Genomic DNA, 12,126 nt, shown 5'->3' with positions numbered 1-12,126 from the left:
AGACACGGTCGTTGTTCGTTACGTCTGCGTCGTAGTGGCCGCAGGTGCGGCGCCGCGGGCACCGGGGAGGGTTTCTGAGCCACGGTGGATGTGGTGCTCCGGCGGGCGTTGGGTGGCGTAGGCAGACATGGTGGATGATTCGTCAAGTGGGATGGGATGTATGCGCTGGTCGTGACGGTGTCGTTCCGAGGATTGGTGAGGGCAGGGCGGTAAGCCCGACCCATTCTTATAGCTGAGCGAGCGCCCGCCGAGTACACAGTTCGGTTGCGAGGACGTGTGGTGCAGCGGTGCGGAGGAGCGGGGAGTGCACCACGCCGCCCCAGCGGAGCTAGCAAATGACGATGCCTACGTCACTCACAAAAAGGGAAGGTCATTTACCATTCAAGGGAAGTAGAATTGGCGCACCTGTCAAGCTCAACATGAGCGCGAGCGGAGTGATTTTTCTCCTCTTTGGATGTGTCGCTGAGGACAGTACTATAACTTACGTAATTACATGCATATGTACCATCCCTGGCCTCGAAGCCTCTTCCGCCGACGCCGTCGTAGTTGTCGCGTGGCATGCTGTCCATCCACCGAGTGTACAACAGCTCAACCACCGATACCATAATCCTACTCCGCGTTAGTAGACCCCCTCCGACTGTCCTTCCTGACTTTATCATCGCCCTCTCCGCCAGATGTTGCCACCAAGCAGCTCGTCTCGTGAATGTATCAAGAAAAGGGCTGCATAGTGTTCAGTGAGCTGAGCAGGTCCTTCAACGACCGCGCTGAAGGATCCGGGGGCCTCAAAGACGCAGAACTCCTGCGCATACGTTTCTTGTATGGTACTAAGGTATATATAAAACGATATGCTAATGCACAAGCGCTCCCTGACGACGAGAACTGTATCTCACTCACGCGCATATACGTAGGATGAGTTGGGCACACTCACAGTCGTAGCAGTCGTTGTCGGGCTGCATAAATTAACAGCATCGCGAGAGCAGACTTGCAGAGTGGTCGGCATCCCGTTCCAACCAACTCCAGGGACCAGAAGAAAAGCAAAGCGATACAACCGTTATACGTACATCCACCGTGACGCACACTTCTGATACAAAGCCCGACTCTAGAACAAACCCAACAGATCCTCCTGCCCCGACTGCTGCGTCGGCGGAGACGCCGCCTGCAACACCGACGGCGTCTGCGGCGGCATCAGCGACATCGCACCCCCGCCGAACCCGAACCCTCCGAGCGGCGCTGCGCTCTGCGGCTGCGCCGTGGGCACGCTGAGGCTCGCGCTCCCAAATATCGACACGAGGTCGTCGAGCGGGTTGCTCGACGTGCCCGCCAGCAGGTTCGCCGCGGCCGGTGTCGACGTGAGCATTGTCGTCGCGGCGAGACCCGACGGTTGCTGCCCGTCATCGGCGCCGTCCGCGTCGAAGTCGAGCAGGTTCTCGGCTTGCTGGCCGATCGCCACGGTTTGGAGCGCTTTTTGTGCGGCGGCGCGGTCGTCGGCGAGGCTGTCACTGGTGTCAGTCATTTGGTGAGTAAGGAGCTACGGGACGAAACGCACTCGGCCCCTTTGCGCTGTACAGTATCGATGCCGATACGCCCCCGCCCGACGAAGGTCTCTTCCGGTTTGTGGTACACGCTCGCAAGGCTGGATACTTCGCCCAGGAGCTCTTCCAGAAGTTGCGGGGAGACTGTCGTCCTTGGCAGTGAGATCGGAGGTCGATGTGCGAGGACCACGGCCTGAATACCAAGGATCAGCCACGGGATGTTAGTTCTGACGGAGCAGTTTGGGCACCTTCGCTGCACCCGGGTCTGTCGACAATAGTCGCCAGTAGATGTATGCGCGATCACGGACGTCCGGCGAATCGCAGTCTTTCGTAGCAGTGTTCAACACTCGCTGGACGAGCCCCTGCGACCCGTCCGGCTTCTGCAGGAAGAGTTTGACGACTGCTGTCAGTGTCTGCAGTTGTACCTAAAGGGGATACAGTCAGCGAAGCATGGAGGCGAAGGTGCAAACAAAAGCGAACCGGGTATGACTCTTCTGTGAACGTGTCTACGAAGATGCCGAGGAGCTCGTCTGCGTTGTCGATCTTCTTAGCATACTCGCCGATAATCCAGATGAGAGACGCCTTTGCATCTGGTTCGTCAAGCTCGTCCAGGTTTGCACAAAGGGTGGGGATCACACCCTCATACGTCGAGGGGTATTTTCGGAAGATGTCCTGTGCATGGGGAGTAAGACTTTCGTATGACGCGCCGGTCTATGGGATCACCTTCATGACGACAACACCCTCCTGTACCACATAGCTGACGCGTGTGCCGATGAGCTCCAGTAACACGTTCACACACCGCTCTGCCGCAGCGTCGATCTTGATCGCGGTCTGGCCGATGGCCTTGATGCTTCTCCGCACGAAGTCGACGTCGACTTCCGAAGCGTACCTGTGCGAAAGTAAACGGCCTACTCAGTAAGATACTCCAACCTCACTCACTCCTTCAACTCGCTGAGAAGCGCATCCACGTTGCTGTCGCCCGCGAGGCGCACCATGATATCGAGCTTCTCGACCTTGACGTACAGCGGGTCGTTGTACTTGCAGAAGAACACGCGCATCTCGTTCTGCAGCAGGTCGGGTCGCTTCTGCAGCAGGAGGTTGATGTTGCGGAGCGCGACCCACTGCACCTCGGGCGGGTTGGAGAGCAGCGTTACGAGTGGCGGGGCCATTTTGCGGATCATCTGCTTGTTGACGTTTTCTGACTTTACGCCGCGCATGTGGATCATGATGACCTAGGGGAAGGCGTTGAGTGCAGTTCGATCGCAGTTCGAGTGCAGCGTAAGTGTCCGCACCTTAACGGCTGCGAGAACGACACTCGCGTTCGCATGTTGGAACTGCGGCACGACACGCTCACAGATGTGCTCGCTTTCTCGGTCGTCTGAGGTCTCGTAGCGGGCAAGTGCGTTCAATATCTCCACCCGGCCCCATTCCGAGCACTCGTTCAAGGCGACCAGGAGTCGGTTGAGGATGGTGGAGCTGATGTGAAAGGTGTCGCTTGACGAACCGGCCTGAATCGCGGCTGCGTGGATGTCCGACAATGAGGCGACAGTATTCGCAACGACCTGATTACGTTGAGTTCTCTTGAGTTGTGAGAAGCACAGGCGTACGCACCATGGGGTTGCTGTCCGCGATCATGTCCTGCAGCGTCTCCAGAAACCCGTTCTGAATGACCAGCTCCGGCTTGAGGTCGTATAGCTTCGCGACACAGAGTGCGGCCGTCTTGCGCACGTACGGGTTATCGTCGCGCAGACACTTCGTGAGTGGGTCGCAGATGTAGTCCAGGATCTTCTCCGCGCGCAGCATGCCCATCGTCCGGATGGCGAGGGCGCGTACGAGCGGGTTCGAGTCGTCGGTGTCCTTGACGAAGGTGTTCACGGCGAGGATGACGAGTTCCGGTTGCGTCTTCGCGTAGTTCATCAGGTAGAGGTACACGAGCTTCTTCTGCTCGAGATCATCGGTCTGCATGTTCTTCAGGACGTCCGGGAAGAGGCCGCTGACGTCTACGCGCGCACGGCTTCAGTCGGACAGCATCAGTGCGGACAGGCAGCACGTACCCTTCTGCACGGTCATGTTAGCAATGACCTTCTTGATGGCATCTTTCCGCTTCTCCTTGTACTCACTGTTGAGGTCGGCGCTGAGCTCGTAGTTCTCGCCCTTGCGAGGAGGGCCGCGGAAGCCAGACATGAGACCAGACGGAGAGTGCTAGTACCAGAGCAGTTGCTCAGCGCTCAGAGCTTGGAAAGAGAAGACCGATGTGCGGGGCCGGTTCCCGCAGAGCTTGGGTATGGTCGCTGACGCTGTCTGTAGCCTGTTGGTGAACGTCCGAGTCGATGGCCGTACCGCTTCTGGACTCACGGGCGCTAACTGAGTGTGGACCTCTGTAACTCAAAGTTACGAACTCTACCCTCGGCCGTTGCTTTCCGTCCACTCTGGTCTCAGATTTTTCCACATCTAGATATCTCCGTGCGGTGAGTGATTTTCACTATCAACCACCTAGATGCGTTCACACATCTGCGTGTGTCCGGAAAGACGAGGTGAGCGTAGCTCAGACTAAATTCACCTCTAAGCCACCTATACACACACTGGTGCACCTTCGAAGCCACAGGAGCGTATGACAACGACGCACATTATGTACCAGAAACATATCCACTGGCCGTAATGCTCAGATCACCCTTTAGGTCCGGGAATACGTACGTCCTCTGCCTTCCTACCCTGACCTTGTCAGGGCTCTCCTCCAATGCCGCAATCCTTTCCCTCCAAGCAGCCAAGCGTTCTCGCCACGAAACCAGGTTGCCTGGCCTGATCATCGCCATACCGTCGAGACCTTGGCACATCACGATAGCCCACCACAAATCCTGCCTCCACTCCTCATCGAAGTCTCCCCCGACCGCCGCGCGCACTTCGGACCAGGAAGGGTTCCACCTCGTGCTATTGAGGAGGTGTCCAAGCCCAACCTGATTCCCGTGCTCAGTGAATCCTATAGGATTGCCAGCTTCTCTACTCCCGAAGGGAGCATAAACACCGACAGCCTCGACAGCCCTGCGCGGGTCGATGCTCCCGTCCGGAAGTTTCATGTCACCGGCATACTTTTGGCACTTGTAGCACACCCAGTCTGGGATGCAGTACTTGACGAACTCGAGGCGCGTATTGACGTTCATCGCCTCGGGCACCGCGCCAGTTTCTAGGTACGCGTCGAATGCGGGTGCGAAGAGCTCGCCGTAGGTGGCGAGGTGGAAGAAGGACTCGGGTGGGTCCACGTCGACCGTGTATGCATCGTCGACGCCGCCGTTCCAGAAGTTGGGCGTGGCATACCACTGCGCGCCGACACACTTGTCGATGAGGTCTACGATGGGGTTGATCGTCGAGAAGCGCATCTCGTATAACTCGCGGATGCGCTCCATCGTCAAGCCCGCGTGCTCGAGCGCGAGATCTAAGACGCCTCTCATCCCGCTGCGGACGGCAACGCGAAGCTGGTTGGCATTGGCAGAGGATAGGGATGCCCATGCCCCGACTTGACGTGCGGTCGCGGCGACCAGGAAGTGAGGGTCTGGGCGGAAGAATGTCCTCGACGCGGCGGCCGCAAGGTGGAGGATGGTTCGAGGTGAGGTGTGTAGGGACAATTCATGAAGAAGACGACACGTCGCGGCTAGGCTGATGAAATCTTCTATGTCACGAAGGTAGCAGGGGAGAGACAGCAGGATGTCTTCCGGGAGTGATAGTAGAGCTGCGGGCGGGAAGGACCAGCGGTTCCAGCCATGGGTGTCGTCTACTAATGAATGCGTGGGCAGGTGCACACACTTAGCAACAACCAGCTGAAGGCCCGAACCCGGTGGACGCACCAGCAACTATCCTGTGTGATGCAGATTCACCTGTAGGTGCGCTGTAAGTAACGTACCGAGATACGGCTGTTGTGGTTTGGGCGTATTGCCACTTAGGCGCTGGTCACTGGGTCCGGTCACGGTTCGTTATATCGTTCTGTCATCAATCGATCTTGCTACTCAGGATCCCTTTCAGCAGCGACGCTCGCTCATCGTCGAGTACCCTAGGGCCATGCCTTCATACGCAACCCGATCTCCTAGCAAGAGGGGCAAGGTCGGTACGCCCGTGTCTGCGCCGCGGGCAACTTGGTCTCAGGGAGCTCGATCGTCCCCGAAGAGCGCTCCGAAGGTGATAACGAAGGCATACACTCGAGCCGTGAGCGCGACGCCAGTCAACTCGGACTCGGAGGTACATGACCGTGCTGGCGCCGCCGGATTGACCCCAGATGAGGAAACGCTCTTGGCGCTATTGCTCAAGAAGCGTTCGACGGAGCAGGCGGTGCGGGGCAAGTACATTTCGTGTTAGTGCAGAGATATTATACTTAACCGGGATTTCAGCCGAGCGTAAAAGGACGGCCCCGTCGACTGTTGCGACGGATGAAGGGGACCAGCCGTTGCGCAAGAAAGCGAAGAATGTCTACGACGCAGAGTCCAGCACAGAGGAAGGGGAAGATGATGCGCGCGTCGACAGAGAGCTGCAGTTGAGCGATGATGATACGCAGAGTGATGCTTCGGACAAGTGGTACGACAACAATGACACCAGTAGCGACAATTCGGACGACGTCGTGGTGAGTTCCTTTACCTGAAACGTCAGACTGTTGTTAAGTATAGGTGTCCAGGTTCCTGGACTGCGCACGAAGGGGATCGGGTTTTACTCGAGGATCAGTCGCATCAATGCTACCGAGCTGCCTGCAGATCTCAAGCCCCTTGTGACCGCGGCGCGGCATCACTTACTCCTCCGGCTTGCATTTCAGACCGCTTGGATCTCTGACGGAAGAGTGGTCAGCTCGCGGCTATCCAGTAATCGTGATCTTGTGGCTTCTGCACTCAAGGACACTGGTAATACACTTGGCAAGGATGACAAGATCAAGAAGGGGTATCATATGTTACAGCGAGGCAAGCCAAGTGACAGGCAGGAACTTCAGATGAAGGTGAATGGATTGGTGAGTGGGCAACCTTTTTTCGAGTGTTTTGCTGTATGATTGTCCACAGATTTGGTCAGCATCTGTACATATGCACAACGACATCAAGAATAAGGCCCAGAAGGTGGTGCGACAGCTCTATGGCCTTACTGCTTTGTCTGTCCAGCGACAGAAGCTTGCAGCCCAATGGCTTCTCAGGACTCACTTCATCAAGGGCCAGGGCTGTAAATATGAAGTTCCCAAGTTTGTCTTTGGTGAAATCAATATGGTCTGGTACAAGGAGACACTGGATACTAAAGTTAGCATTGAATCACTGTGCTGACTTGCATATTTATTGGAACCTTTCTTAGAACAGCCATGTCAAGCTGGAGCTACCATTCAGACACCCAGCCATTCCAGCTATCATCCAGAGGCTGATCCAGAGGTGTGCCTGTGATTTGGGGCAGTGGAGCAAGGTTCCAGATAACTTGATTTCCTTTGCCTGTAATGCTGTCAGTTTCATTGTCTATCATTCAAGGCACAAATGCTTACAACATTAATGCTGACTATAGATTGAAGTAGTCCTGATGGAGATAGCCATTGGCCGTCGGGTCCCATTTGCAAACACACGATTTGTACCCAAGTGAGTTCTAGTCTACTTAGAGTTAATAATCTAGTGAATTGCTGGAACATCTACAGATGGGACAACCTGATGTCAACACTGAATGCAACAAATAACAATGCCCCTGAATATTATAAGGACACAAAGAACTTCCTGTGGAATTCCATCAGGCAAGGGCTCTGCCTTTCATGTATATTGGTGCTTTAGTGACCCTGGCATAGTGTTGATATCAGAGGTCATTCAGAAGGGTCATCTGATACTGCAGATGTCATATTTTGGTCCAAGCTGAAATAGACTGCTAGGAAAAGACCAGGTACTGAACCTTTGACTTATCATAGAAAGAAGTGGCATGGATTAACAATTTTTGACCTCAGGCCAGTCTGCTCTAGGTGTGCTCACAGTCTATACAAGTCTACTGTGTTGCTTAGTGTTGTGTGCTGCAGCCACCCGTTGATCAAAGCATCTTGGCGAACAATGGCACACATGAACAGCACCATTCACAGTGCAGACTCCAATATGCAATCTCTTCTCGTAGTCAGTCGTGTCTTGCGAAGATACTCATATGATGTACACGTAGCCATCAATTTCAACTCCAGCACTCCTCAATTAGCCTGCCTTCCCTCTCCAACAGAGCAATGAACTCATGTGCCTCTTCTTCCGTCTTCGCCGCTTCCAGTCTCGCCGCTTCGCGGATCGCCTGCCGCACGCCAGCGGGCATCTTGTTCGCAGAGCTGTGACGATTCGCATTTCCTTAGATGACGCCATAGATTCGAAAATGTGTATTTTACTCACCCCGAGATTAGCAGCCAGCCGCCCTCTACGCCGAGCAGCCTCCATATACTCCGCGAGTCCTCGCGCATGACGTCCTGCACATACCTTCGCGGTGTGCCTTCTGGGACATCCTGCGAGAACGCCGTGCGGTATGTCAGAGAGCCGCTCTCTTCGTATGCGTGCCATTCGGCCGCGTAGTGCTGGTCCTTCGACTCGCAACGGCACCCGAAGTACAAGGTGTTGTCTGAAGTAATCCAACCGTCAAATTACTTTCCATGCATGCATAGAGAAAAGTACGCACTGTAGAAACCGTCATACGTTCTGTCTTCAATAATCGAACGCATGGGCGCAACACCTGTACCAGGTCCGACGCAGACGATGGGTGTCGCACCGTCTTGAGGTAGGCTGAATAGGCCTTTCATGAGGCCGATAGGCAACTTATCGCCTAGGTAGATGTGTCAATCATTTACTCGAAGGATACAACGTACGCGAGCTCGCTTACCTGGCTGCAACCGCGACATGTAATCAGTGCAGAGCCCCAGCCGAGGTATTCGGAGCATAGTTTTGTATCGAACAATCGCTACGCAGAGATCGACTTGCCGCGGATGACGCTATTGAGTATCCGTATAAGAGAACGAGAACGCTTGACATGAAACAGTGCGTACCTTAACTGAGCTCGCAATGGAGAATTGTCGAGGTCGTATAGGAGGAAATAGGTCGAATATGTATTCACGAGGGATGTCTGCGGATCGAAACTCCTCCAGGACTTCGCGGATCATCCTTCGCGGTCTTTGACAATATTCGTACAGTTCGTCCTGTGGGCCCGGATGAGGCGCCCCATTCCAATCGAAGACCACAATAACTGTAACAGACATACCGCGCCTTCCTCGCTGAGGAATTCATCTAGCCTCTCGGCTTCAAGCTCATCGGACACAAACTGTCTAAGCAATGCGAAGAATGATCTACGGGGAACAGCGCTAATATCTAGATGTTTCGTGAACAGCGTCCTGAGAGTGGTCGTAGGCGGGAGGAACTGAGGTAACGATTGGTCTGGTCAAATTCGTCAGTCAGGACATTGCCCACACGTGTGTTAGGCGACTGAGTCACCTAGAAGTATATGCGTGATAGTGATGGGGTCGTCAGCTGTGCTATCAAATCCGACAGACACAAGGAAGGCGTCTACGTCTGCAGGCTGAGCTTCTGGGTGGACGACTGCTACGTCGCCTGGTTCATATCTCGATGCAATATATCAGTCATGCCCGTGGAACGTCGATACGTACTACATACCGGATGTCTTGATCGAAGTTGAGCTCAAAATGCCGGACGTCCTGATACCAGTCTTCAGCTGTTATGCGGCGATTGCAGGAGACAGTCGCAGTGTAGTGCTGAGGATCGTCATCGAGAGGATTTGGACATGCAGTCAGCGTCTGTGCACCAGCGTCTGTGATCGACACTCGGGCGGGAGGTAGACCATCCGCGGATTGCACTTTCACGCTAGGTGGCAAGGGGTATAACTCTAGGATTGCTTCGCTCAGTTTGTGAAGCCACGGCTCGAATGCCCCGTCTATCCTGAGCAGGCACGTCAGTGACCAACATACCCGTCTTCACGAGCGACAAGGACGAACCCGAGATGATGTTGGTCGTCGCCCTCACCACGTGCGCATATTTCTCCCGCTCCGAGGCCTACGAGCCTTCGAGACAGCAACTTCGCAGGCCAGCAGAACTTCTCGTACGCAGAATCGCCGAGGCCAAATACGGCAAATGAGAGGTCTTCGAAGAGATCTCGTGGCAGATCTGAGCGCAGAAGCAAGTTCCATAGGGGCGTGAGGGCCCTCGGCTCACGACCTGACCCGGTCGTTGCAACGGAGAAGAGGACGAGGTCCTCAGAGATGAGGTTGTCCTGATTTTTTGTTGCCGTCTTAGCAAGGCGAATTTGAATGATCTAACACGTTAACGCACCGGTGTGTATGTCTCCAGGTTATGCACCCGAGCTCGTACGTGGATGCGACGACACTGCGCAGCAATTCTGTCCGCAACTTCCTGCGCTGTCCCTGTCTCCGTGGCATAGAGAACGGTCACCGAGCGTTCATGCCCGTCCTCAGCGACGGGCGCGGGCGAAGAAGACATTGCTGACCAGATGCGGCCCATCTCTGTCAGGGAAGTTATCTGATAATTCTCGCTTACTTCGGGGTTTTATCTTATCTTGAACAGGATCACGTGCTAAGTAGATCGCGCCTCCAACCTGCACGGTCCCCGCGTTGGGAGCCTTGAGGCTTGGAAGCCCTTGCCCTCTCGCCAACCATCATCCGCCTGTCTGTCGTGGGGACAAATGCGTTAGAAATGATTTGGCCATGGACCGTGCGGCAGGAGGCTCCTTCTCGCAACAAGCCTGAAACAAAGCCGCCTGAAATTGACAACCTCGACGATGTAGCTGCTGTGATCCGGGAGCTGAAGGCGAGGACACTCTCCCTTCCCGTCGATATACTCCTGCTCTCGGCATTTGTCGCAGGCTCAGCTACCGCAGCTGGAAGTATAGGCATATATAGACGGTATTGGCGACGGCTACCTAGTGCAGACTGGATTACTCCGGACATTCTAGCGAAGGGGCGTTGGGTCAAGGGATACGTGACCAGGTCAGCATCGAGGCTTCGTCCCGTGCATTATCCACCCCTGCAAACCTTACTCACCGCAGAAATGGCTCAGCGTAGGCGATGCGGACAACTTCCGCCTGTATCATACGCCAGGTATTGGCTGGCGATGGCCGCTGAAGTTCAGGGCCGTACCATCAACACGAATAGGTGAGATAGAGCGTATTCACTCCCTGGAGTTCTGGATGTAACGATATAAGGCAGATCTCAAAGACCGGACGATACATATACGGTTAGCGGGGATTGACGCTCCCGAGGTGCGCTATCAATTGTAACTTTCCCGTGTCTAGGTGCTCGGAGTGACAAGAAGCACAGGCCGCACACTTCGGCAAACCAGCCCAAGAATTCGCGCAAGAAAGTCTTGCTTGGCTCAAGACTTACATTGAAGGACGCATGGTGTACTGCCAGCTATGCCGGAAAGACCAGTATGGGCGCATCGTCAGTTCACTCGGTCAGGGATGGACCAGAAACTGACCTCGGAACATCTCATACCGCAGGTAGCACACGTGCATTGGAAGCCGCGCATCCTCCCGGGTTCACTCGCTACAGGGAAGTCAGTGCAGCTGGAAATGCTGCAACAAGGCTGGGCCGAAGTGTACGAGCAGTGGGGCGCAGAGCATGGGAATTTGGGTATTGATGAATTCCTGCGAGCTCAGGGCGAAGCTCAGTAAGTCGCTCACGTCGTCGACCTTGAGACGCGTTCTGACACCGATCGCAGGGTCAAGCGGCGTGGTATCTGGAAGCACGGCCTCGTGCGCGAGTCGGCCGCTGAATACAAAAGGCGACATGCTTCCGGCGACACAGATTCGGTGCTCGTCAAAACAAAGAGCAAGGATCAAACAGAAGGGGCCACAGGGGGTGAAGGTACTGCGAAGGCAGGCGGTATTTTTCGTGCGCTGTTCCGATTACTGGCTGGTCGGTCAGCTTGAATGGATGTCCGATTACTTTTGGGATACGGGATGCTCATCATTTGCTCATGCAATCGCCTTTGTGTTCTGTCCCAGACCCTTGCATCCTCTGACACAGATGTAACTTATGTGCATGTGTATTTTTTGCGACACCACTTTGTTCCGTTAGTTGGAGTGTCTTAGCCGACAGCGTCATACTACTAGATGTATTCTGTCGCCTGCGAACTACGCGAGTTGTAACCGTACCAAAGTGGTACCAATTTGCCACCGGCGCCACTGCTTCGCGCGAACCGGAGCCGACCATTTCTGTCGCGTCGCGCTCAAGCGCCTATATCAACCCGCCACAGACGCGACTGCGCCCCCATTCCACTCTTCTACCATCACGACCGACATTCTCAGTCGCGTCGCCCTTCTCTACAGCGACAATGGGTGTCGCGCAACAAGAACAACCTCCTAAAGCGCCTGCACGCGCGTCGCGACTGCTGGCGGCGCTGGACAATCCAGCTTTCTTCACGAATCAAGCGCAACTACTTCCACCGGGAACACCGACGGGCACAGGTGCCAAGCGATCCTTGAACACCCCTGGTGCATCAGGGAGCGGATCTCAGAAGAGATTGAGGCGGCTTGAAGACGAAAGGGATGGTAGTCCGGCCCCCTTTGATAGTCAGTGGTCTGAGCTAGCAACGGCCTGGGGCTAGACTGATTC

The 12,126-nt window shown here is 55.0% G+C and overlaps 4 protein-coding genes across 4 annotated transcripts; 2 read left to right on the top strand and 2 right to left on the bottom strand.

Annotated features, from left to right (window-relative positions):
* Positions 1-798: 798 nt before the first annotated feature.
* B0H18DRAFT_1020811 (adaptin N terminal region-domain-containing protein) lies at positions 799-3,885 on the bottom strand. The gene is made up of 9 exons (XM_048029502.1): positions 3,587-3,885; positions 3,144-3,532; positions 2,825-3,094; positions 2,472-2,764; positions 2,256-2,421; positions 2,013-2,204; positions 1,781-1,957; positions 1,547-1,725; positions 799-1,493 (listed from the first exon to the last, which is right to left on the bottom strand). Exons 1-9 carry the CDS (start codon positions 3,714-3,716, stop codon positions 1,100-1,102), a joined length of 2,190 nt encoding a protein of 729 aa, XP_047890932.1. The 5' UTR covers positions 3,717-3,885; the 3' UTR covers positions 799-1,099.
* Positions 3,886-5,269: 1,384 nt separating this feature from the next.
* B0H18DRAFT_543715 (uncharacterized protein) lies at positions 5,270-6,906 on the top strand. The gene is made up of 5 exons (XM_048038542.1): positions 5,270-5,492; positions 5,547-5,856; positions 5,909-6,138; positions 6,190-6,513; positions 6,563-6,906. The coding sequence occupies exons 2-5, from the start codon at positions 5,583-5,585 to the stop codon at positions 6,812-6,814; spliced, it is 1,080 nt and encodes a 359-aa protein (XP_047890931.1). The 5' UTR covers positions 5,270-5,492; positions 5,547-5,582; the 3' UTR covers positions 6,815-6,906.
* An 896-nt stretch (positions 6,907-7,802) lies between these two features.
* B0H18DRAFT_1020777 (riboflavin synthase domain-like protein) lies at positions 7,803-10,103 on the bottom strand. Its single transcript, XM_048029501.1, has 10 exons — positions 10,074-10,103; positions 9,824-10,019; positions 9,490-9,764; positions 9,152-9,433; positions 8,972-9,099; positions 8,742-8,914; positions 8,530-8,679; positions 8,367-8,475; positions 8,166-8,309; positions 7,803-8,108 (listed from the first exon to the last, which is right to left on the bottom strand). Exons 2-10 carry the CDS (start codon positions 10,010-10,012, stop codon positions 7,882-7,884), a joined length of 1,677 nt encoding a protein of 558 aa, XP_047890930.1. The 5' UTR covers positions 10,013-10,019; positions 10,074-10,103; the 3' UTR covers positions 7,803-7,881.
* On the top strand, positions 10,102-11,695 carry B0H18DRAFT_1020773 (uncharacterized protein). The gene is made up of 6 exons (XM_048029500.1): positions 10,102-10,497; positions 10,568-10,662; positions 10,717-10,769; positions 10,828-10,950; positions 11,010-11,179; positions 11,231-11,695. Exons 1-6 carry the CDS (start codon positions 10,205-10,207, stop codon positions 11,439-11,441), a joined length of 945 nt encoding a protein of 314 aa, XP_047890929.1. The 5' UTR covers positions 10,102-10,204; the 3' UTR covers positions 11,442-11,695.
* Positions 11,696-12,126: the final 431 nt, after the last annotated feature.

This window comes from Fomitopsis serialis (genome assembly GCF_022376445.1).
Source record: "Fomitopsis serialis strain Sig1Antser10 chromosome Unknown B0H18scaffold_59, whole genome shotgun sequence".
NCBI classification, from domain to species: Eukaryota; Fungi; Basidiomycota; class Agaricomycetes; order Polyporales; family Fomitopsidaceae; genus Fomitopsis; species Fomitopsis serialis.
Note: the sequence above shows the minus strand (reverse complement) of the source record. Positions and strands in the feature narration are given on the sequence as shown.